Here is a 27,326-nt window from a genome sequence, read left to right on the forward strand (position 1 = left end):
AAGCATTGCAACATTATAAATATTTGTAATACACCCCATTACCTTATTTTGCTTCCTCCTCTTTAAGGCACCATGCAGAAATGTTGGTTTATCTGTAAAGTTCATGCTCCTAAAAGAGACCTTGTCAGCAGGATTTAGCACTATAAAGTAAAGGCATAGCCATAATGGCGCTGTGATGCTTATTGAATAGATATCTGTAGTGGAGGAATCCGATCTGTGGTTGTTGAATCATTCTCAAAAGTTTTCGTCTGACGAGATCTTCTGTGCATTGGTTGTTGTGCATTGGGGTGGGACTTGGGGATACGGTCTTCTGCTTCTCCACTTGACTCCTCTGTTTCTTCTACAGGTTACTGATTATTGGGTGACCTGCCTCTTTTATGAAATTTTGCGCTGCTGTCGGCATCATTGCGGTGGCTGGCATGTCGCAGTGTGATTCTTCGGCCAGTCTGCAGGACTTCAGTGAAATGGCGCATGCGCAGCTCTAGACTTCAGCTCAATGACCTCTACATTAAGCTGAAATCTTGATCTGCACATGCGCTGCCCCAGCGCCATTTTATTGAAGACTGTGTATATTGTGATTCTAAAGACGGTCTTCAGTAAAATTCTAGCAGAACACTGCACTTCTGTTGATGGTGCACAAGTCGATCCAATCCCATAACCAATAGAACAGACAACGTGGCACTCAGGAGTTGATGTGAAAGAATGGTGATTTTTATTCCAAGACCCTACCAAGCACAAACATTTCTGTCCGTAACGGACCTTCGTCAATGTGTAGTGGTGGTAGAGTGTTTGCTCAGGATAGCGGTGGACACCGCAGGAAACACTGTAACGCTTGCCTCTCATGGGACGCAGAGACACTCTACCAACACTGCACACTGAGGAAGGTCCGTTACGGACCGAAACGTTTGTGCTTGGTAGTGTCTTGGAATAAGTCACCATTCTTTCACATCAACTCCTGAGTGCCAAGTTTTCTGTTATAGTGTCTTCAATAAAATGACACTGGGGCAGCGCATGCGCAAATCAATATTTCAAAAACCTATGTAAACACAATTTGCAAACCCTTTCATAATGTGAGCTTCTCTGCTCCATTCCTCAGACTGGAAGAGGGTTTTGTATGTAGAGTATGAGTTAGGATTATTGCTAGAGTAGCAATTTAAAGCCGCTACAAAAGGAGAATGAACTAGGCAAATCAACCAGAAATTCTGCATGGTGCCTTTAAGAGGAAGAAGCAAAGTAAGAGAGAGTATTACAAAGATTCCTAACTTTGTAAAGGTTGGTCAATAATTATAGAAAAAATGTCTAGTTAGTGTATAACTTGAAAATCTCTCGAAATAATAACTGTGCAGATAAAACTGTGCTGAACCTCCGTAAAATACAGCTGTCGCAGAGCTAGTCTGCAATCCGTGCCTTCTTAAAAGTGACTTGTAACTTACCATAAAAATGAAAATTTTTGCCTGGATTAAATATAATTTTTCTCCTGAATTTGGTGATTTTCTTTTGTTGCTTTATTTCTGAGATAGTTTGATCTTCATATAATGATGCAAGTAAACTATATCTTTGTACCGTGTTAGCCAGTAGAGATAAAAAAATTGTTTAAAAGAACTGAAGTCCTCAGTGGTTGATACCTTTTAATGGCTAACTGAAAAGATGGTAATAATTGCAAGCTTTCGAGACTACTCAGGTCTCTTCATCAGGCATGGTATAACACAAAGAGACCTGAGTAGTCTCGAAAGCTTGCAATTATTACCATCTTTTCAGTTAGCCATTAAAAGGTATCAACCACTGAGGACTCTCAGTTCTTTTAAACAATTTTTTCATATAATGATGGTCTTTTTAGCAAAGTGATTTTGGTCATGTGTTGCCTGCTCTCCGCGATTATTTTGTAGTAGTGTCACCCACTCTATGCACAATCCTGGTAAATATGTCCCCCCACCATGATATATATGCCCCCCCCCCATCCTCTGCCCCTTCCTGGTAAATATATGCCCCCATTCTGGACCCCTTTATAGTAAATCCTTCCATATCCTGAGCCCCTTCATATTAAAGGTCTCCCTTACTGGTATACATGCCTCCATCCTGAGCCTCTTCCTAGTAAGTTTGTCCCCCATACTGGTCTATACATCCACCATGCTGGTGAATATCTCCCCCCCCCCCTTCCTGGTATATATGTCCTTCATTCTGGGACCCTTCAGAGTAAATCTAACCCTAACCTGAGCCTCTTCTTACTAAACATGACACATCTTGACTTCATTCCTAGTAAATATGCCCCCATCCTGAGCTCATTCATAGTAAATATATCCCCCATCCTGGTGTATATATATACCCTCATCTGAGCCCCTTCCTTGTAAATATGTCCCTATCTTGAGCCCCTTCTTAGTAAATATGTCCGTTAATCTGGTAAGTATGCCCCACTTCCTTGTATATATGTTTCCCATCCTGTGCCCAAACCTGGTACGTCCCCATTCCGGTATATATGTCCCCATCCTGCGCCCCTTCCTGGTATTATGTCCTTATCCTGGGCCCTTTTCTGTTATATACCAGGATGGGAATATATTTAACAGGAAGGGGCTCAGGATGGGGACATATTTATGTCCCCCATCCCGGGCCCCTTCCTGGTAAAAAGGTCCCCCATTCCCGTATATATCCTTATCCTGGGCGCCTTCCTGGTATACATGTCCCCATCCTGGGCCCCTTCGTGGTATATATGTCACCGTTCTGCCTGTAATGTAAGACATAAATAAAAAAAACTTTTATTCCCCTTCCTCCACTCCTAAATCAGTCAGTATCCTTCTTTGAAAGTGGCGCAGTGACCGGCAGCTGACATTGATGTGCCTGTTATGGTAATGCATGACGTCCTTGTCTTGGCCGCCCCCAGCCATAGTGCTGCCGATCTCTTTTTGGCTAGCGGCATGTATTGCATTGCAGGGACCCGACAGGTCTCTGCACAGCAATGCATTTCACCTGGATGTGCATTCTTGGACATACATCCACCTGAAGTAGGTGCTGGTGTTGGTGGGATCCCTCCACCCCGGGGCCCATTTGTGGTCGCGACCTCTGCCACTATGATTGTAAGCCCCTGCTAATATAGAAATATTGTACAGCTAAAGCTGCTTTCACACCTCCGGTTTTAGCAGAGCCGGCCAAGCCGTCTCTAAAACCTATGCAACGGATGCGGCGACAATACCGCATCCTTTGCATAAGTTTTTTACATGCGGCCCGTCCGTTTTTGCCGCTTGCGGCAGGCTACTGAGCATGTGCAGGGGAAAAAACCGCATGCGGCGTCCGGATGCGGTTTTTACCGCAGGACACCGCATGCGGCGTCCATAGGTATGCATTGCAAATCGCGACGCATCGGCCAGATGTGGCGCGATGCAGTTTTTTTTGCCGGACAAAAAAAAACATGCCAGGCAACGTTCCATCTGGCCGCCGCATCAGCTAAATCTGCCGCATGCGGCAAAAAACGGACGGAACGCAAGCCCATGCGGCACAATACGGCACTAATGTAAGTCTATGCAAAAAAAAAATGCAACCGGCGGCAAAAAAAAAAGGTTGCGTTTTTTTCTGCAAAGCGCCGGATTGTGCCGCACAGGAAAAACCGGAGGTGTGAAAGCAGCCTAACCCAGCATAATAGAAATAGGAATGGATTATTTAGATACAAAAGAGAGTGCCGTTCAGTTTGGCTATCTGTGTAGGTTATTTCGGAATTATTAAAAATGGGATGATGATTCCAGCAAAAATGTTTGGTAGCAGAGGCCAATGCAGACTCTCCAGTTTACAGCTGGGATTTAATCAGCAGCCTATAGTGCCGCAGACACAACCTGTCCTAAAACAACCTGCACCTGCCGAATAATGAAAGCGCCACAAGGAATTTCATTTTCATGCTCTTTTGCTGGAATTGTTTCAATTCATAAAGAACGATATTGTAATAATATGTGTATAGCTTATAGCAACTGTGATATATGGAGCGTGTAAGTAAAGAGTCATCGCAGGTTATAATAATTTATATATTGGACTACTATACGGATAACGCAACGTGATATTGAAGCCAATCCTGAGTTATGGGCTTTGCTTTCTGTGCAGTTTTCTGCCTTCTACCTGTGTTGAGATATATTGCCTCACTTGCATTCAGACACGTGCCTAAGGCTACTTTCACACATCAGTTTTTTGCCATCAGGTTCAATCCGGAAAAAAACGGGTAAAACGGATCCGGTACCGCATCCGTTTTTTCCCCATAGACTTGCATTGTTACCGGATTGTACCGGATGGCTTTGCGTTGCATCCGTTTTTTTCCGGATGCGGCAAAATTAGTTAAAGCGGCGGCCGGAGGCAACGTAGCTTGCAACGTTTTTTTGTCCGGCAAAAAAAACGCATCGCGCCGGATCCGGCGCGATACGGCGTATTTTACAATAGAAGCCTATGGACGCCGGATCCGGCGTAATGCGGTAAAAAACGGATGCGGCCGCCGGATCCGTTTTTCTAAACTGAGCATGCTCCAATGTAATTAACAAAACGGATCCAGCCAAAAAACGGACGAAAAGGATGCAAAAACGGATGCAAACCGTATCCACCGGATCCGTTTTTTAACGGATCCGGCATAACGGATCCGTTAAAAAACGGATCCGGTGGATACGGTTTTCACTTTTTTTTCAGGATCCGTTGGATCAGGAAAAAAAAGGACTGTGCCTGAATGCAGAAAACTGATGTGTGAAAGTAGCCTTAGGGGTAATCGAAGGATAATTTTCAGACCTCCTCTTCCCACGTCATCGATGTGTGATTACATAGATATTACAGTGCTATTGATTTCGGTGGAACACCCAGCGACTTATTCGCACAGCCAGTTTGGTTGAGATCAAGGGGTTTACAGACACCACCACTAACAAAAAAAATATTAGGGATCTACATGAATAGGCCAATATTTTGAGCAAACGTCCCAGCTTTCTTGGAATACCTGAGTTGGCATACAGTGCCTTAAAGTATTGACGCCCTATGACCCTTTTCCACATAATTTTTGACATGTTACAAATTTGAATGGATTTTATGTGCTACACCAACACAAAAGGCCGCTTTACACGCTACGACATCGCTAAAGCGATGTCGTTGGGGTCACGGAACTTGTGACTCACATCCGGCCACATTAGCGATGTCGTTGCGTGTGACACCTATCAGCGATTTTGAATCGTCGCAAATACATTCAAAATTGCTAATCAGTGACATGCCCCCCTATTCTCAATTATCGTTGCTGCTGCAGGTACGATGTTGTTCGTCGTTCCTGCGGCAGCACACATCGCTATGTGTGACACCGCAGGAATGAGGAAACTCGCCTTACCTTCGGCCGCCGGCAATGAGGAAGGAAGGAAGGAGGTGGGCGGGATGTTACGTCCCGCTCATCTCCGCCCCTCCGCTTCTATTGAGCGGCGGTTCAGTGACGCTGCTGTGACGTTGAACGAACCGCCCCCTTAAAGGAGGCAGTTCGCCGGTCACAGCGACGTCACAGAGCAGGTATGTGCGTGTGACGCTGCCATAGCGATAATGTTCGCTACGGCAGCGATCACCACATATCTGCCATACGACGGAGGCGGGTGCTATAGCGCTCTACATAGCCAGCAAATGCTAGCGATGTCGCAGCGTGTAAAGCGGCCTAAAATAGCAAGTACTTGTGAAGTGTAAAGTAAATGATACAATTTTCAGATTTATATTTTTTAAATGTTGAGGAAATCATGTAACATGCACTTGTATTTAACCCCATAAAGTCTGATACTTTGTAGGATCACTTTCTGCTGCAATTACTGCTGTTTTTTGGGGGATGTCGCTACCAGCCATCTAAAGACTGACATTTTTGCTAATTTTTCTCTGCAAAATAGCTGTAGCTCAGTGAGATTGGATGAATAGTGTCTGTGAACAGCAATTTCGAAGTTTTGCAACAGATTCTCAATGGGACTTAGGTCTGGGCTGTGATTCAGCCATTCATACACTTGAATATGCTTTGATCTAAACACATCCATTGTAGCTTAGGCAGTGTGTCCTGCTAGAAAGTGAACTTCTGCCCCAGTCTCAAGTCTTTTGCAACCTCTAATAGGTTATTCTCCAGGATTGCCCAGTATTTAGCTCCATTCATCTTTTCATCAACTTTGAACAGCTTTCATATCCCTGCTGAAGAAAAGCCTCCCCACAGCGTATTGCTGCCACCAGCATGTCCAACAGTGGGGATGATGTTTTAAGAGTGATGTGCAGTGTTGGTATTCAGACGCACATAGCATTTTGCATTTAGTCTCAAAAGTTCTACTTCCATGTTTTTCCAAAAATAAGTCCTCTCCCCAAAATGAGCTTTAACAGGGATTTTCCGCATTTTCGGAGCACTGCTTAAAAATAAGCTGTAGTCGCGGTTCAATAATGAAGTGTTCCTACAGCTAAAAATATTAAAGATACTGTAGGACACTTCAATATGGACAGCGGATACCCGGCAATCATACTCTCCATACGCCGAGCGGGAGGACCTGCAGTGATCGCACACTCCCACACATCCGATCGCGCACACCCACACACATCCGATTGCGCACTCACACACATCCGATTGCGCACTCACACACATCCGATTGCGCACTCGCACACATCCGATTGCGCACTCGCACACATCCGATTGCGCACAAAGTCAGATCGCACACCCACATACTTCCGCTGGCGCGCCCTCACACTTCCGCTGGCACGCCCTCACACTTCCGCTCGCGCACCCACACACTTCCGCTCGCGCACAGGAATGTGGCAACCAGAGTACACCACACTTACACTAATTGCCTAGGTAACCGGCTACCTCCTCAGTCTACCAGCAATGGCTGAGTGTATGCAGTGTTATTATGCTTTTGTATTAGAGCTTGTAATTGGTTTCTAGCTGACTGGATCGTTAAAACCCAAGCTACAATCATATTTTATGCCGCTTTCCCCTTCTGAGGCTGCTGTAGCACCAGAGATTGCACATTCCGGCTCAGCGGTGCAATATGCAGCTAGTTTGAACTGTCAATTGTCAGGAGCGCACCTACTCCCTGGAAATCAGAAAGCCGGGAGTCTGGGTAGAAGTGTAGTCCCAAAGTTGAGAAGAATCTTGAATCGTCGTTGTTGCGACGCAATGATGGATCTGTCGTTTTTGAGATGTCAACTGACGCAACGGATGTGTAATTTCACAGGATTCCGTTCACAGGAATCCTGTGAAAAAACTGATCCATCGCGTCTAGCACTGGATTCCGTCGTGTGACGGATTACGACGGAAACCAGCACCATAGACATTCATTATAGCTTGTGACGGATTGTGACAGACACCTGCGGAGTCCGTTAGTTTTGCCGCTCCAAAAAACGTTATATTCAGCGTTGCTCCTGTCTGACGGTCAGTCACTAAACGACTGAGGCTAAGTTCACACTTCAGTTGTTTTGCATCAGTCACAATCCGTCGCCTTGGGGAATTACGGTATCCTGCAAAATATTTTGCAGGAATCCAGTATTTCCCCATAGACTTCTATTAGTGACGGATTGCGACTGATGACCCTGCGTTGCATCCGCTGCGTCGCGGTCCGTCGTTTTTGACTGACCGCCGAGCGGATAGCAACGCAGAATGTAACGTTTTTCGGGCCGTCAAAATAAACGCGCCCCGCAGGAATCCGTTGCCATCCGTCAAGCTTGTAATGTATGTCTATGGTGCTGGATTCCGTCGTAATCCGTCTTACGACGGAATCCAGCGCAGGATTCCGTCATGCTCTACTGAGCATGCCCAGCATGTTTGGCACACCCCCTGGGCTGTCCCAAACACAAACGAATCATGACTGATCCGTCAAAAAACGGACGCATAACGGATGTAACGGACGCAACGGATCCGTTTTTTCACAGGATTCCTGTGAAAGGAATCCTGTAAAAAACACATCCGTTGCATCAGTTGACATCTTGAAAATGACTGATCCGTTACTGACGGACCTGACGGATTTAAAACAACTGAAGTGTGAACTTAGCCTGATCCATTCGCAGCGGATGCAGCACAAGGCCATCAGTCACAATCCGTCGCTAATAGGAGTCTATGGGGGAAAACTGGATTCCTGCAAAATATTTTGCAGGATACCATAATTCCTCAAGGCTACGAATTGTGACTGATTCAAAACAGCAGAAGTGTGAGCCTAGCCTAAAGGGACTGTGTTTGTTTGAACACTCCATTCTGTGCTAAGTACAGACACTTGGTGCATCATGGTGGGGCTGGGGCTAATCCTAAAAATACACCATCTCACCTGCTTGTTTTCCCCCAATTTCTAGCCCCACCACCTCTTCTTTGATTGACAGCTCTGGCTTCATGGAGGTTGAGATATTGTAGTAGCAAACGAGCAGGTAGGAGGTAGCTATGTGTAGATCTGCGTTGTGGCATTCAACCTAAGGACATCGTGTAGTACGGGCTGTCGGCACAGTTCATTGTCGTAATAAGCTCATCACTATCGGGGCCTTTTATAATGTGTTTCAGTTGCAATTTCCTTCCTTCCTTAGTTACTTGGACCAATTTCTAACACATTGGAATCACAATTGTTCCTACAGTTCTTTCCTTGGCCTGATTAGAATAAATCCAGATATCCAAGAATGTAAAGCTTATTGTCCCCGTCCTATCAGTCTTTTAGTTATTTTAATTTCCAAAAGCAGGACAATCTACCGGGTTTCCTAATCGTTCTTTTATTGAGAGGAGATTTTTTAAGAACATTTCCAGCAGAGTTGGATGTTGTTGGCAGCCCTGGAGTAATCGCTGTTACCCTGCCAGAACCGGCTGCTTTTTCTAGTTCCCAACAATTAGGGAGGAATCTCAGCGTGTACTCGAATCCAAGACGAAAATTCCCACCACACCTTAAAAGAACAAAACAAAACTCTGCATGAAGTAAACTTCTTGTACAGCAGATGTAGGTGTACTGCGGATGCCGGGTCATTCACTAGGATTCTAATGTACCTGGCAAGCATGGTACAGTCTATAAAAAGCAAAGGTAGGAATCCTCTGGTTAAAAAAAATAAAAATAAAATAAGTTTTATATATTTGAAAAAAAAAACAAACAACAAAATATAATTTTGCTTTAGGGCTTGTTCACAAGTATATTATACTGACGTGTGCTGTGTGCGTGCACCCGCATCCATTATTGCCAATGTACTAGGGCAAAGGGCCAATGCTCTGCGTGGAGGAAATTGCAGCATTCACTACACAATGCAGACGTGTCTGACCCTAGTTTTAGTATGCAAATCAAAAAAGGTCCGTGGAGCCTCTGTTAGGAGTCTCAACACAGAATCAGGCAGATATCCCTCCGGGAAGGACCCAGCCAAGGAGTGGCTCTTTTTAGGAGACCACCATAACCACCATATTAAGTGGCCCTTTTAGTCAATATCCAACTCTTTGACAAGTTTAAAGATAGGACAAGGGAAATACCAAAGCCAGGTATCAATCCACAGACAGCTGTTTTGGGGTATTGCCCCTCATCAGTGTGGAGTAGGATTCTGGCTAGGTGGGAGCAATGCCTAGTACACCAACAAGCCAAAACAATCACTGATCTCTGGGAAACCAGCCAGAGAAAACACTGCCAGCAGCCAACAAAGGCGCTCAAACAGTGAAATCCTAGGTGCATTGCCCCCTTTTGACTAAAAGGGCCACTTCATATGGTGGTTATGGTGGTCTCCTAAAAAGAGCCACTCCTTGGCTAGGTCCTTCCCGGAGGGATATCTGGCTAGTTCTGTGTTGAGACTCCTAACAGAGGCTCCACGGACCTTTTTTGATTTGCATAGTTCCCAGGGGGCAATGCACCTAGGATTTCACTGTTTGAGCGCCTTGAGCATTGGCTGCTGGCAGTGTTTTCTCTGGCTTTTCTTCCCGAGATCAGTGATTGTTTTGCCTAGTTTTAGTATGGTTGTCTGAACAGGGCCTTATTCTGTCGGAAAATGTATACATTTATTTATATGTATATATAATATATAATTTACTGTGTATTTATATTTATTTTTTTTCATCTTCATGGGCACCCAGTCTTTAGTTAGAGCTCCAATCATGATTTAAGATGCCACAGAGGTGATTTCCCCCCCCCCCCCCTATTTCCTTCCTTTCCCCCTAGCACCTTCTTATTTCCTACTCCTATTCCCTACTTTTCTTTCCTTCATTCTTCTCTAATCTCCTACACTAACATATCTTTTCCCTTATTCTTGTTCTTAACGGTTTCTACGTATTTGTCCTATTTCCTTTATTCTGTATCTATGTCTCATGTTAAGGAGTTCATGTAGGGTACCTAAAATATTAGAAAGTATGATGATGTTTCAGCAATAGTGCCCAGAACACCCTATATACAATTATTATTGGAAAAATTCAATGTAATTGATTATGTGTCAATATGCTATACTAATAAACACAGTTTAAACATCATTAAGATGCCACGTCGAAATGCGTTGTTCTGAGTTTCACATGTAACGTTGCTAAATTGTTAACATCTATGAGTAAAAAATATATTTTTATCTACTATTATCTACTTTTTACTACTCCCCAAGGACCGTACTGGATTTTCTTTTTCAAAAACCTCTACAGTTCCAGGCAGAAGCTAAAGCTTTGAGTCACCGGCCCTGGTGATGTCACAGGGAGAATTTTGTATACTTGAACCTGCAGTGCAGATTATACAGAAAACAAAAAACCTCATATTTATGCTACTTGTGAACATAGCCTTATAGACCCCCCCAAAAAACATGTCATATAATGAAGCTTGTATAAAAATTAGAACATTCTGGCTGTTATGACTATGAATGAGCAACAATTTAAATCCATAGGTCCAAACTATAGCTGAGCATGATGCACAGATGACATTGCACCAGTCCTGGAATAACAAAAGCTGCGCTGGGGATGCCAGAAGGTAAAAGATTTGCCGGCCTCTTAGATACTGGAATAGAGTCCCTTGAATTGATCCCCTCATCTCTAGTCCCAACTATCCTGAATGCTGTGGGACAGTCCCAGATTTACACCTACACCATGCAGTTTCAGGCATTTGCTGAATGTCCTTCACTGCCCCTCTGACATCTCCTTGTTCCAGGATAGAAAGTAAAAGCAAATGGATGTGGCTAGGAGAGTGGTCAAAATTTTCTGCGCTATTCATGCTGCATAATTTTTTCCACTTCCTGTTTTCCAAAGTTGGGAGGTATGGCTACACGTGTTGTGGTTTCATCTCGCAATCGATGCGGAGGGTAGAGCTGAATCTGCTGTATTCCACCTCCTCCATACTGACTGCTATGAAATGAAGAATACAAGAGGTGTTTGTAATGACACTCAGCAATGCTGTGCACAGGAGCACGAGAGATCGGGTCAAGTGCAGAGGTGTCCATTATTACATCTCCTCTTCTTTTGGGGGTGTGCATTTTTTGCAGACATAACTTTTTCTGCTTATGATTGGCCAGCATCATGCAGGAGAAAATGTACACGCCTACGGAGACAAATCTCTGTTAACGCACCGTTGGGAGTATCATAAATAATCATCTAAACTTTAGAAGCGACTATCTCCGCTATGGACATGAGAAATAAAAAAATTAAGATGCTTTTTTCAGCTGTGCAGCTGCCATGCTGTGATGTGGCCCGTTTAACATGCAAACACCAGGGAAATGTCCTCTTTAAAGGGAGTCTGACACCCCACATTTAAACTTCAAACTAACCACATAGCCTTGTATTAGATTGCTGTTTTGTTTTTTGTTTTTTTTAATTTGTTACTCAATTGCCCTCCAAAATCAACATTATAATAATAATAATAATAATAATAATAATAATAATAATAAATATAATAATATACTAGAAGGTGGCCCGATTCTACGCATCGGGTATTCTAGAATTTACGTATTGTGTAGTTCATGTATGATTTTTGTTATAGATATAGATATAGATAGATATAGATATAGAGATATATATATAGATAGATAGATATATAGATGTTGTTGTGTGTAGTTACCAAGTGTTTGTGTAGGGCGCTGTACATGTTCTGGGTGTTGTCTGGGTGTGGCGGGGGGTGAGAGCGGTGTTGTATGTGTGTTGCGTTGTTTGTGGAGCGCTGTGTGTCTGTCGCGTTGTGTGTGTGTGTGTTTTGCGCGGTTTGTGTGGGTGTGGTGTGTTTTGGGGGGAGGTATGTTTTGTGCAATGTGTGTGTTGTGCGGTATGTGCGTATATTTATGTATGCCGCGGTGTTTGTATGTTGGGTGTTGTGTGTGTGCAGCGTTGTCTGTGTGTGTGGGTGTCTGTGTATGGCGGTGTTTGTGGTTCCCTGTGTGTGTGTGTGTGTGTGTGTGTGTGTTGGGGGGAGGTGTGCACCTCCCATCGTGCTCCATCCCCCATGCTGCGCACCCCCCATCATGCCCCATCCCCTATGCTGCGCATTCCCCATCGTGCTCCATCCCCCATGCTGCGCACTCCCCATCGTGCTCCATCCTCCATGCTGCGCACTCCCCATCGTGCTCCATCCTCCATGCTGCGCACTCCCCATCATGCTCCATCCCCCATGCTGCGCACCCCCCATCGTGCTACATCCCCCATGCTGCGCACCCCCCATCGTGCTACATCCCCCATGCTGCGCACTCCCCATCGTGCTACATCCCCCATGCTGCGCACTCCCCATCGTGCTACATCCCCCATGCTGCGCACCCCCCATCGTGCTACATCCCCCATCGTGCTACATCCCCCATGCTGCGCACTCCCCATCGTGCTACATCCCCCATGCTGCGCACCCGCCATCGTGCTCCATCCGCCATGCTGCGCACTCCCCATCGTGCTCCATCCGCCATGCTGCGCACTTCCCATCGTGCTACATCCCCCATGCTGCGCACTCCCCATCGTGCTACATCCCCCATGCTGCGCACTCCCCATCGTGCTACATCCCCCATGCTGCGCACTCCCCATCGTGCTACATCCCCCATGCTGCGCACTCCCCATCGTGCTACATCCCCCATGCTGCGCACTCCCCATCGTGCTACATCCCCCATGCTGCGCACTCCCAATCGTGCTACATCCCCCATGCTGCGCACTCCCCATCGTGCTACATCCCCCATGCTGCGCACCCCCCATCGTACTACATCCCCCATGCTATAATAGTTCTCCTATTATACTCAGAGAGGAGTATAATAGGAGGACTGTAATAGGAGGAGTAGTCCTGGGGGGAGAGGAGTATAATGCCGGCTCCCTGCACATGTGTACCGGGAGCCGGTGTACACTGGTAACTATGATACACATCGGGTAACTAAGGGACCTTAGTTACCCGGTGTGTATAATGGTTACCAGCGTTCACGGGCTCCGTCAAGATCCCAGCATTGCAAGGTTATGTCTGGCGCTGCTGGGATCGTGACGGAGCCGGTGTAGAAGCAAGCGATATCCCAGCATGTTGTGAGTGTGTGGATGTGATGTGTGAGGTGTGTGTGAGAGTGAGTGTGATCTGATGTGTGTGTGTACTCACCTGGGAGTCGGAGCTCCGTGTCAGTTGGGCCAGAGCGAGCGTGCATTGCGTGAGGGGGGGCGGGGCCTGCAGAGAGCCGGGGCGAGAGGCCAATCCGTGTGGGGGGGGGGGGGGCCATGGCGAGCCCAGCGGCCAATCAGCTTTGTGTCACCGTAAGGACACAATTTTGGAGCATGACAGACAGACAGACAGACAGAATAAGGCAATTATATATATAGATAATACGGATGAAGGTGGTCAGTGCAGCCTTCGCATTGCACAAACCTCCATTATGTATGCACTCTTCCTGTGAAGTTTTATCACTCTCTCCTTGCTGGTGACATTGCTGCACAGCAATACCCAAGCAACGTCAGCTGCAGGGAGAAAATTATTTGTTTGTTCACTTCTGCACTGAAATGATATCAGAAATGCTGAGCAATGTTAGGATTGATGAGCGATCCTGTGCTGTAATGTCTTTATACACTCTTGCGTTCTCCCCTGCCCATGAGATGTGGTATGATCAGACCATGTCCCTGTATGGTCAGACACGGCCATTACACAGTATATAGCAGAAGCACATACAGTATATAAGATTATCTCAGCACAGGAATTTTTTTTTTTTATTATAAAACATTTTTATTATAAAACACATCCATCCAAGATTTATTGATTTATTTATGATTTATTGATTTATTAAAATGAATTTCAAAATTAACTTTGTTTTTGACAAAACACCTTTAATGTATCATCACTTTCCCGACATTTATGTTTGGGCAGCTTTCTGAACAATTATACCACTGGAGAAGCAGCTGTCATTTTCCAATAATGTGATTTGGAGTCTTGTTTCTAGGAGAACATTTTTATTTACACATTGAGAGGAATTTATCAATGCATTTTTAAGTTATTATTATTATATTTATTTTTTTTTTTTGCAGCTTGACATCACTCCCTCTGCGCTGCACTGCGGCTGCAGCCGCGGGGGATAATGAGAGTTGCTGCCAGGTTAGTAAAGTTCATTACCTGCAGTGATTAATTCCTGCACTCCTGACGTCAGCGCTCGTCACTGACTTCTATGCCCACCACGTTCTCAGATCACCTCTCGCGGGCGGCCTGAGACTGACTAGCGGTGACATCACAGGCCGCTCGCAATACTTCGATTGTGAACACGGTGGGCATTTAACTCCGTGACTAGCGCTGAAGTCAGGAGTGCAGCAGCTTCCATCACCGCAGGTTATGTAGCTAGCTAATCTCATGAAGTCGGTGCTTATCATCCATCATCCCCTGCAGTGACCTGGGCTGACCTCATGATGTTAGCTCAGGTCACTGCATTGCTCTCCCAGCCAATGGGGAACATTCTGTTCTTCATTGACTGGTACAGTGAGTGTGGATTGTTGTGCGACCCTCGCTTATTGGATTACGTTGGACCTTGATTTGTTTTTTCTTTGCAATAAATTGGTGAAAGAGGGAATGTGTTGGAGTGTTTTTTCAAATTTTGTTTGTCTATTTTTTTATTTTTTTTTTAAATTACTGACTGGGTTAATGATATCGAGTATCTGATAGACGTCGTGACATCACTTACCCCAGGGCTTAATGCTAGGTGACGTTACACATCTGGTATTAACCCCATATATTACCCCGTTAGCCACTGCACCAGTGCAATGGGATGAGCAGGGTAAAGTCCTGGGACTGTCGCATCTAATGGGTGCGGCAATTCCAGCTGGCTCCAGGCTGATATTTTTAGGCTGGGGGGGCTCCCAATGACGTGGGTCTCCTGAGAATACCAGCCAGCAGCTGTGAGGCTGTATCTTGGCTGGTATCAAAATTGGGGGGACCGCACTCTGTTTATTTGTAATTATTTATTTATTGACCTGTACGATATGGAACCTGCCCACCGGCGGCTGTGATTGGTTACAGTCAGACGCGCCCCCACGCTAAGTGACCGCTGTCTGACTGCAACCAATCACAGACGGGGGAGGAGTGAATATGTATGAGCCTAATGAGCGGCCGGTTCGGGAAGATCAAAGAGCTGCGGCGGGAGCAGTGTGACAGCCGCCCCGAATATGTAGCGCTTGCTCCTACCCCTTTGCCACAGATTCTGTTTCCCATAGACTTTATATGGGGACCAGCATCTGGCCAGATACCCTGGACTGCATGTAACTCTCCTTCCTTTTTTTGCAGTACACATAAAAACGGAAGTCACACGGACTGCAAAAACGGAACTGTCGTGTGAATGTAACCTATGCTAAATTTACGAATCGCTACTTTTTACAAATTTTTACAAATCTCACTTCAGAAGGGGAATGCAGTAAGGCTATGTGCACAAACTGCGGTTTTATGTGTTGTTTTTTGTTTTGGGTTTTTTTGGTGCATTTTTGTCACAAATCTGAATGCCTATCCTTATGCCAGCAAAGTCAATGAGAATTCTGAAGTTTGTGCACGTTTTGAGTATTTTTCCTCGTAGATTTGGTGCAGGATATACTGTATCTGCAGCATGTAGATTCTTGGCATGTTTTTGTATGCGTTTTTCAGCCCTTCTACCCATGGACTTCATTATGAAAAATGAATGGCATAAACGCTAAGAAACGTGGCAAAAGCGCACAGCGTTTTTGGTGCTTTTTTGTGCTAGGATATGTAGATTTGGTGCAGAAAATTCTGCACCAAATACTGAGCGTGCGCACATAGCCTAAAAAGTGAAATCACTACACAGAAATGTTACATCCAGAGATGCGCCAGTATGTGGTTCCTTTATTGCTTATTGTATACATTCTTTACCTGGTTGTATAGAGTTTATTAATCTTACCCTAAAATATGTTTGAGAATTATAATCACTTTCATAGCTGCATTTTGACCTTTTTTCTTTTACACATAATTTTGCAGGTTACTGAATGCAATTAAACCAGGACTTATAAAGAAGATTAACAGACTGCCTACACCTATTGCAGGGCTGGTAAGTACAACTTCATTTATATATTATTATTCCTGAAAATATATGCGCAAAAGATCTTGCGATGTCTGCAGTTCATGAACTGACCATGCACTGTAAGCTAGCTTTATTTTCTTGTGATTAAACCTTTTGACTAGTGAGATGACACCTATTGTAATAAATGGAGTTTGTCATCTCAGAATGACTGTTCAAACCAAGAACAGCAGCTCGGGGCATCATTGCCCTGGCCAAAAACTTCAGCGCATGTTCCCACCAATTTGTTTTCTATCTATATTCTCCCACCTCTTCTTTGATTCACAGCTCTGCCTCTATGGGAGCAATGATAAATGCAAACAAGTTGGTGCGCCCTTTGCGTTGCCATGAAGTTCAGGGCATCCTCGTACCAAACGCCTCATGCCTGTGCTTTGTTTAAACAGTCAGCTTGTGCCAACATACTCCTTTAAGTGAATGATTGATTGGCTTTCCATGTAATATTTAAGAAGTGGCCTAAATAACTTTGCCATAATTTTGTGACCGAGTATAATGTTCATAGTTCTCTGAGGTGGTATCAAAGTTGAATGGCTAATCTGCAAGGTCTCCTTTAAAAAGGGAACCTGTTACATACTCACCTGCGGGGCAGTCTGGCAGCCTCTATCCTTGTGATCGCTGTCTTGCTTCGTGTGGATGACACGCCCTACGTCATATCTACACAGGTTTTCCTATTGCGCGCCTGCTAACGCACACTTCTCTCTGACCTGCTGTGGGCAGAGCACAGTATTGCGTGCATGCAGCAGAGAGAGGTCCACGTGAGCAGGAGCTCAATGGAGGATACAAGAAGTGCACAGGAGCTCAATGGAGGATACTGTGGGGATGACTTAGGACACGTCATCCACACGAAGCAAGGAGGAGGATGGTGATCACAAGGATAGAGGAAGCACCAGGTCAAGACCAATGACGCCAATCAGCTTGGATTGCCCCGCTGTTGAGTAGGTCACAGGTTCCCTTAAAGGGTTTTTCGCGTCAAAAATAATTGATTTTGTCAGTTAGGTGAATGACTGTCCATGTAATACATGAACCAAGCAACTCTTAATTAGCTTATTAAAAGTGTGGTCAACTACTTTGACAACCCCTTTCCATTCCCCAAGTTTGCCCCCCGTTCAAATAGAAAAGCTTATATTCTCCTCCCATGCCGGCGCTCTTCCAGCATTGTCGACACTTGCTCTCCTGGGGCTCAGGTGAGGTTGTTGCATCATGCGAGCTTCGCTCCAAATCAGCGCTGGCTTCACTATCTTGAACGGCACCAGCTTGGGACAGGAGTTAAAGGGAACCTGTCACCAGATTTGGCGACTATAAGCTGCGGCCACCACCAGTGAGCTCTTATATACAGCATTCTAGAATACTGTATATAAGAGCCCAGGCCGCCGTGTATAGCGTAAAAAACACTTTTATTATGATCACTTAGGAGGCGGTTTGGTCCGATGGGTGTCTCTTCTCCTCGTTCTGGTGCCTCCTTTCTGCTGCGATCGCCATGTTCCTTATTCTGAGGCCCGTGTGCATGACGCGCCCTACATCATCCACACAGGCCGGCATTGCAGTCCTGTGCAGGCGCACTTTGATCTGCTCTGCCCAGGGCAGATCAAAGTATTGTAGTGCACATGCAAGGGGGGTCTTTATCTTGGGGGTAGCACTGGACTGCCCTCTAGGTGAGTATAATATGTGATTTTTATATTCTACAGAGCGGCTTCTGTTCTTATATACAGTATTCTGGAATGCTGTATATAAGGACCGACTGAGGGTGGCCGCAGGTTATAGGGGACAAATCTAGTGACAGGTTCCATTTAAAGCATTTTCTTTTATTTCACAGCACAACAAATAAACACTTTTTGTCTGCTACTTGGCAAAAACCACGTGCGCTATACTAAATCGAATGCGCTGAATCCAAATCTGAAGTTAGTTTTTTTGTAGCACGTCAGGATATTAAGTTATTCCAATTTTTGTGAAAATTAAAATAAGCAATTAATAAAGATACAGAATCGTTATGTCCCACAGTTTCACAACATGTATTATCATTTTTATTGAAAAAGAAGTATAGGTAAATAAACCAAAAAACTTAAAAATCACTTATAATAGCTTAAGAAATCGCCTTGAACTCAGCAGAGTACTTTTAAAAGTGCTTCAGGCACTTGCTTTTGCGCTTGTGAGTGGTCCTAGTGGCCCGTTGCAAAAACCAACAGTAATCGCCCATCATGTTGGGGTTAAAGCGACCTGGGTATCTTTTTTCCATAGTAGAAATGTCCTGGTGGAATCTCTCACCATGTTCGTCACTGACATTACCCATATTTTGAGGAAAGAAGTCAAGATGTGAATGTAGGAAATGCATTTTCAATGACATTCGGGCACCATGCATTTCGTATGCTTGAAGCATATTGTCTATTAGTTCAGCATAGTTTTCTGCTCTTTCGTTTCCAAGGAAGTTTTGAACTACTACTATAAATGCATCCCATGCAGTTAGTTCAAGTGGGGTGAGTTCTTTCTTGAAGATTTCATCATGGATTAGTTGGTGGATTTCAGGACCAATAAAGATTCCTGCTTTTGAGTTTGGCCTCAGTTTTCAATGCACTAAACTTTTCCTTCAGATACTTAAATCCATTCCCTTGACGATCCATTGCTACTACAAAATTTTTCATTAGTCCTAGTTTAATGTGAAGAGGTGGAAGATAAACTTTAAGTGGATCGACAAGTGATTCGTGTTGAACATTGTGCTTACCAATCTTATGTTCATCTCTATTGGGCCACCGTTTAATTTTATAATGGTTGTTGTCATCTCGACTGTTCCATAGGCACAGAAAGCACATATGCTTAGTGTAACCTAACTGCAAACCAAGGACTAGTGCAACAACTTTGAGGTCAGCACAAATGTTCCATTGATGTTCTGAATATTTAATCAATTTCAGAATGATCTGCATAGAAGCATAGGTCTCTTTCATTCCAACCGCATGTGCAATGCGTTCAACAATGCCTGAATAGGCGTATGGCCTTTTCTAAGTATAACTCAAAATCTGGACGTGCTGTGCAAATTCTGAGTTCATATTTGGAATCAGCATGTTCAAATTAGTAAAGAACACATGTTTTACCCTCAGTAGCAAAATCATTGTTGTGCTGTGTTTTCTGCCACCAGTTGCTTTTTTTGGTGCAGGAAATTTCTGCACCTAATCTGCAGTGTGTGCACATACCCTTAGGCTATGTGCACACGTTGCGTTTTTTTCAGCGCGGAAAAAAATGCACCCTCTGGCAGAGGGGAGAATTGTAAACAATGCGTTTTTGGGAAAACGTGCGTTTTTCATGCGTTTTCCATGCGTTTTCTTCAGGTGCGTTTTTGACCACATGATCCAGTGACAGTGCCACAGTACATCCAGTACACAGTGCCAGCCTTCCTGCAGAGATGTGAGTGTTGTCCACGGGAGAACGCAGCTGCCCATGACCACGATTTGGGTTCAGGCCGCTGTGGAGCTCTATGCTACCTGCAGAGAACACTCTTGTCTCCGCAGCATAAATTGACATGCTGAGGCTCGGGAAGCTGCACCACAGGTCGGTTTATGCTGCGGAGAAGCCCAGTGGGCACGGGATTTCTAAAATTCCTTCCACTGTGCTTCTACTGCACAACGCAGCGTTATGGACGCAGGGAAAACACTCTGCGCCCATAGCGCTGCAAACCCTGATTGTGGGCACACAGCCTAAAATGTGTCAATGGATGTCAAACATATATATAACGTCCCACCCTCCCTGCATATTCTAAGCTGGCGCCCTTTAGTGCCTTTCATGTGGCACTAAAGGGTGCCTAGCCTTGTATTTAGCCCAAAAAAAAAATAATTTAAAATAAATGACGTGGGGTCCCCCCTATGTTTGATAGCCAGTCAGGGTAAAGCAGACAGCTGTAACCTGCAAACCACAGCTGACAGCTTCATCTTGTCTGGTGATCAATTTGGAGGGCTCACCAAACTGTTTTTTGTTTTTTTTTTTTATTTATAAATAAAAAAAAAAAAAAAACACGTGGGGTCCCCCCCAAATTAGATCACCAGCCAAGGTGAAGCTGACAGCTGAGGTCTGGTATTCTCAGGATGGGAAGAGCCATGGTTATTGGACTCTTCCCAGCCTAAAAATAGCAGGCCACAGCCGCCCCAGAAGTGGCGCATCCATTAGATGCGCCAATCCTGGCGCTTCGCCCCAACTCATCCCGCGCTCTGGTGCGGTGGCAAACGGGGTAATACATGGGGTTGATACCAGATGTGTAATGTCACCTGGCATCAAGCCCAGCAATTAGTGATGTCACGGCGTCTATTTGATACCAGACATAACTAATTGACAGTAATAGCAAAAATAATTGACAACCAAAAAAAAATTTATTTGAAAAAACACTCCCCAAAAACATATCCTCTTTCACCAATTTATTCAAAAGAAAAAAAATTGGGTCCGCAGTATCCATTTTTGACGTCCCATGTCGCCTCTGGACCTTCTAGAATATGGGGGGCACGCTCAGGGAACGTGTCCCCCATTTTCTAGTAGTGCAGACCCTCCATTTGAGGAGAGTGGGTGCAAAGAATCTGCACCCACTCTCCCCGAGTCACAGCTGCACAGTGCCGAGCAGCAGCCAGCGCAGCTCACACTGAACACAGGAAGCCGTCAGCTGCTCAGCACATGTGACCGGCGCGCACTGTGAAGGAGGAGGGGGCCGCGGGGGATCAGCGCTGTGACAGGTACGGGGGTTACCGGAGGACACCGTGGGGAATAGGGGGTGACCTGGCAGGGCCTGGGGAGCAGTTTTCTGTCGCATGTGTTATTGCACATGTAACAGGAGTAGGGCGGCCGGTGCGCTGCTGTGCGTGCGACCATGTTGGATTTTCGGGAGGGGGTCGGGGCGGGCACTTTGGCGACACCGGCTTTCCTGAACTTTGCCAGGAAGTGAGGTCAACAGGAAACCTCTTGACCTCACTTCCAGGTAAATGCCTGCGTTCTGTATGCCGACAAAGCCCGCGGACCGCAACAAAAAAGCAGCGAACTGCGTTGTAGCTGCGTTCTGACCCGCATCATTGATTTCAATGGGGGAGAGAACGCAGCCACAATGCACAAAAGTGACATGCTGCTTTTCTTTCCGCACCGATTTTTGGCATCCAAAATGCTGCGTTTAGAAACGCAGCGTGTGCACTGATTTTTCGGCTTTCTCATACACTTTGCTGGGAAAACTGAACGCATGCAATTTGAAACTGAAACGCTGCGGTTCTAAACGCAGCGTTTCTGCGGTAAAAAACGCAACGTGGGCACACTTTCAGCACTTCTATTTTGCAGGCACTTTAATTACCTGCAGACTGTTGAGGGTCTCAATCCTGAAATAGAGTCTGCTTTCTATTGAAGCCGTACTCCGCTGTATGTGCGCTCCTGTCTGAGCTGCACACATCCTGAGATCTTTTGAGTGATAGCGGTGGTCTTGTGACCTCGAACCCCACCAATCTGCAGGCAATTAAGTGCCTGGAAAAACTGCTGAAAGTTCACTTACTCTTGAAATAGAAGTGTTATATTAGAGAAACAACAACATTGTACATAAAGTGAGATAAAATTTCATGGCATGTCTATAAAGCAAAAAAAAATAAATGTCCAGATGTGTTTTGCAGTGTACACGTGTTAGTGATATCGAGTTTTCATCACACATTTCAAATAAATGGTATCGGCACCTAGAGGAGGGGGCTCCGAAAACTAACTTCAATTGTTTTCTTTGTAACATCTGTATAAAATGTTCTTTCATCTGAGTAGATGGACTGCATCATTGACGGCACATCTATTTCTGTAAAATAGCAAATACTTTAAGGGGTCATCTCGTGACCTTATTTATATAGTTTGTTACAGCATATGGATGTTAGAGTTGGGTTACCTGCTTGGGGCTCAGATTTATTAGCCAGGTTGAGTTGCTAATTATCAGCCAAGCCAGATATCACATGGTCACCTATTAGCTATAGAAACATAGCACTCAAGATCAATGTGAATAGTGCTTTTTATTGTGAAGAACTTGTAGGACCAGCACAAACACAGACGTTTTGGTCAATAGACCTTCATCAGTGTGCGTGCAGAGGGTCTTCAGAAAGTATAGTAGTGTGGCAAGCGGCGTAGCTGGGTATGACACGGTGTCCACCGCTGTCTGTGTGGCACACCATGTCATACCCAGCTACGCTGTTTGCCACTCTACTACCAATCTAAGGACCGTCTGCACGCTTACTGATAAAGGTCTTTTGACCGAAACGTCTGTGCTTGTGCTGATCCTAAAAGTTCTTCACAATAAAAACCACTATTTACATTGATCTTGAGTACCAAGTTTCTCCATCTACTTGAGACTGTTTTGGACCCTACTTGTGTATCACCCCATAAGTGCCGTGTGTCTCAACTCACATGGTCACCTATTAGGGGTTGACCACTTCTGGATAATTCCTTATTAATGGGTGAGGGTGAAATTTGGATTCTGCAGATAGTTAGCGGTCATTTCATACCATGACATGATGTTTATCACAGGAGACCAGTGGGAAATGCAGTGCTGGACCTCATTAGTAAGGAGTAATGATGAGCAAGTGTGCTTTCCACTGCTCCATACTCGACTGAGCGTCGCGAATGCTTGTGTTGTTTGTGAACAATCCAACACAAGGAGCCATCTCCCTTCAGTAAACGGTGGGAGCAGGCACCCCAGTGACACGAGCCGCTTGGAGTCTCAATATGGCTCTTACGGGGGGGGGTAAAATAAACTTTCCAGATGCTGTGTGTAGCTGTATGTAGGTGGGGAACCGGACAGCCCATCATTATTTGACTTCCATTATACACGTTAATTGATTGAATCCAGCTTGCTCAATTCGAGTAACGAGCACCCAAACTAAAGTGTTTGCTCATCAATGGTAAGGTGTTTCCAATAATACCACAATTTCCCTGCAATGGTCACAAGCAAGAAAATGTATCTTTTGGCTAGGAGTATGTGCACACGACGGCTTTACATGCTGGAGAGACTGTTTAGGACACAACATTTTTCATCTTTTTTTTTTTTTTTTTGTTCATTTTGTGAGCCATCGTTCTTTGTTTTTGACCACTAGTCCTTTTTGTTTGTTGTTTTAGGCATTTTCCAGTGTTTTTTTTTTTTCACCATTTAACAATAAAGGAATTGCCAGCATTTATTTCAAACCAAAAAGGCTCAGAAAACACTCAGACACCCCCCACCCGACATCTTTAAAGCGTTTTTGTTTTTTTTTGTTTTTTTACACCTTCCCATTTATTTGGCTTACAAAGCGTAGATCATCTTTAAATCGGAAAACACTTGAAAAATGGTCGTCTTTTTTTTTTTTTTTTTTTTAACCACTTGGCATCCTTGGAATCCAAAAGCAGTTAAAGCACCACTCCTGTGTTTGTGTTTTGTCCTCTTTTCCAGCACTGAAGTGGCGCCTTAATCCTCAACTAGTGAGGTGGGATTTTTGTCACGCAACTGGTGATGTGGGGCTTCCTATACCCCAGTGTTTACAAATCTCTAATTTTTACAGAAAATGCAAAGATCACGTTTGTTTTAATAGTTTTCTTATTGGAGATTGATTACGCATGAGTATAGCAAATTTTTGACACCAACAAGCAGCGTTGGACTGGCTACCGGAGGAATCTCCAGTAATGCCAGGCCTGGATTCAGGTACCTGCATTGCACTCCGGAGCGCTCACCTGAGCTACAGAGTGCAGCCTAGAGTGTACCGCGAGGGCCGAGTGATTGATTCCCCGGCGCTTACGGTTCAGTTCATGACAGCTGCAGACAGGCCGGGGTGATCTCCAGACTTCAGGTGAGAGCACCGGAGATCACCCCGGCCTGTCTGCAGCTGACATGAACTGAACCGCAGGCGCTGGGGATCAATCACTCGGCGCTCGTGGTACAGTCTAGGCTGCACTCTGGAGCTCAGATGAGAGCTCCGGAGTGCACTGAAAGTACCTGAATCCAGGCCTGGCATTACTGGAGATTCCTTCGGTAGCCAGTCCGAAGCTGCCCACAAGTATTGGAAAATGTAATACATTGATGATTCATACCAGTATTTTCCAATGAATGCCAACTGAATAAAATTTTCCTGGGGTGTCGCAAACCCCACCTCACCATTTGAGGGTTAAATATATGTCCCATGGCCGGAATTTTCATGCTTTTTCGTCACTGCTTTGGTTCTACCATGCCATTTTGTGATTGTAACTTATGACTGGCCAGAAGTCAGAAGTTATGTTCAAAACCCCCAATGCAACTCTGAGAGCCAGAAAGAGGCAAGAATGACTTGCAATGAGTTGTGTGCTTCATGAAACAGTGGCGCTGCCGGCAGGTCACAAATCACCAGAGACAGACCGTAGCGCCGGTGATAGAGGATGAAGTTGCCGGAAGGCAAGTATAAGACATGGGACAGAGGACGTACATTTAAAGTGCCACTCCAGCGGTGCAATAAAAAATAAACCTGGAGTGCTGCTTTAAAAACTAAAAGCCTGAACTTCTAAGCAGCAAATATAGTTTTTTACATAAACTTGTATATGTTTACTCTTTTTTGTGTATTTTCTGAGTTCTTTTTCAGGTGGGTTTTGGTGTTGACCACCTGTAAAAGACTTATGCATTATGGAGGGACATCATGACCAGGCGATCCCCTATATGACATCCAAATGCCCTACTACGTGGTTGTACTGATCTGTTCTGTACTATTGCCTGACCTCTCAGCTCTTTACGTTATTATTGCATTATGCTATTACACAATGACCTTTAATTAGTCGATAATGAAATTAGCATACAGTAATCCCTCGTTGATGTGATTTTCTAGAGGAGGGTGTGACATTGGCAATGATGTATCTGACAGTCACCTTTAGGTCAGAAAGCAATGACTATCCGCCTTATCATAGAAAAACACTGGGACAGATTTATAAACGTTTGGGCCTAAGCTATCCAAACTGATTTTAAAGAAAATCTGTCTTTGTTGCCCATAGCAACCAATCATAGCACAGCTTTCATTTCAAATTCTGCTGTTGAAAAATGAAAGCTGTGTTGTGATTGGTTGCTACAGTCAACAACGAGACTTGTAAATCTTCCGGACTGTTCTGTGCCAGTAGCCTTTTTTGAAGGCAATTTTCACCCTTTGTCTCCATATTACATATGAAATAATGTGGTTTCAGAGCTCACATCATACATAGTAGCAGCTGCCTGTTATTCCATGCTTAGTGCAGACAGATGCCGCATCTCATACCCATGTGTGAGCACTCGGCGGGTTTTAGTTTTTGCAATGACATTAAAGCTAATATAGTTGTTTACAGTGAATGTCTGGTTTAGAGTCTTGCGAAATATTAGAGAATTTCAGAATAAGTGATTCTCCAGACACTAGGCAACACAGAGCATGTAAAAACACACCATTTATTGTGACCATACACTTAATTTAAGTACCATTTCTTAGAATTGCTTCATTAAAGGGGTTTTATACTGAAAAGCTCCATTTTTCTGATTGAAGCTGGTTTGACATTAAAGGGAACCTGTCACCAGATTTGGCGACTATAAGCTGCATCCGCCATCAGTGAGCTCTTATATACAGTATTCTAGAATACTGTATATAAAGAGCCCGGGCCATTGTGTAGAACGTAAAAAAACACTTTTATTATACTCACCTAGGGAGCGGTCCGGTCCTATTTGTGTCGCTGCTCTCCGGCCGGTGCCGTCTCTTTGCGGCGATCGCTGTCCTTCTACTGAGGCCCGTGTGCATGACGCGTCCTACGTCACCCACACAGGCTGGCATTGCGGTCCTGCGTAGGCGCACTTTGATCTGCCCTCCTTTGAATACCTTGTGGAGAATCCTTTGCAGGCAAAGACTGCCTGAAGTCTGGAAGCCATGGACGTCACCTAACGCTGGGTTTCCGTCGTTGTGATGCTATGCCGGCCTTGACTTCAGTTGTTGCTTGTTTCTGGGCCTTTTAGCCTTAAAGGGGTTGTCCACTACTAAGAGAACCCGTTTTGATTCCACATATTTTCCTAGGTAAAATAATAAAACCTATACACTCCTACCGTACCGGCACTCTTCCAGCAATGTCCGGTCTTGCAGTGCCTGGGCTCACGTGTGATGTCATGTGATGTCACGCAAGCCCCCATCCAATCAGTGCCGGCTTTCTTTTCCCCTCCTCAGGACCAAATGAGCAATCAATAGCAAGTGAGGACAGCCACAGCGCTCACTTCCTGTTGATTAACTCGTTTAGTCTGTGGTCGGGGAGACAGAATCCGGCGCTGATTGGATGCGGGACTTGCGTGACATCACAACCCCACGTGAGACCAGGCACCGCAAGCCTAGACACCGTTGGAAGGGCAACGGTACAGGAAGTGAGTATAGGCTTTATTATTTTACCTGGGGGAAATAAGTGGAATCAGAAGGGGTTGTCCTAGTAGAGGATAACACCTTTAAGATTTGTCTTCTGCATGCACAGTGGGGTCGAGATCTGGTGATTGACTTGACCAATGCTGAATATTTCACTTCTTTGCCTTAAAAAACTCCTCTGCTGCTTTCAGTATGTTTTGGGTCATTGACCATCTCTAACATGGAAATGCTCTACCTGGAATCAGCTCCAGACCTTTTACATGCTTAAATGATGATGGCTTAACAAGGGAATAGTCCATACAGCCCAAAGAGCTTTTGAATTAACTGTTCAATTATTTTGGTTCCTTGAAAAAGAGGCAGCTACGTATTAAAAAGCCGTAATTCCTAAACCCTTACTCCTGTTAGAATGTAAATATCCTAAAATTCTGCACTTTAAGTCCATAATGATTATATAACTGTATATTGAATATGTTTTGATAAACAGCTGAAATTTGTGTCACTATCGAAATATCTCTGGACCTAATTGTACGTGATTCATGGCTTCTCCCCATGCGCTGCCCTTGATTGACAGCACTCTTCATATGTGCA

The 27,326-nt window shown here is 44.7% G+C and overlaps 1 protein-coding gene across 4 annotated transcripts in view; it reads left to right on the plus strand.

The window, feature by feature from the left end:
- The window catches only part of LIMCH1 (LIM and calponin homology domains 1), a 391,967-nt gene that overhangs the window by 179,286 nt on the left and 185,355 nt on the right, over positions 1-27,326 (plus strand). For all 4 annotated transcript variants that reach the window (XM_075346998.1, XM_075346997.1, XM_075346999.1 and 1 more), the window contains one exon: positions 16,314-16,383. In XM_075346998.1, the coding sequence (XP_075203113.1) occupies positions 16,314-16,383 (70 nt within the window). The remainder of the gene's footprint in view (positions 1-16,313; positions 16,384-27,326) is intronic.

This window comes from Anomaloglossus baeobatrachus, chromosome 1 (genome assembly GCF_048569485.1).
Source record: "Anomaloglossus baeobatrachus isolate aAnoBae1 chromosome 1, aAnoBae1.hap1, whole genome shotgun sequence".
Classification (NCBI taxonomy): Eukaryota; Metazoa; Chordata; class Amphibia; order Anura; family Aromobatidae; genus Anomaloglossus; species Anomaloglossus baeobatrachus.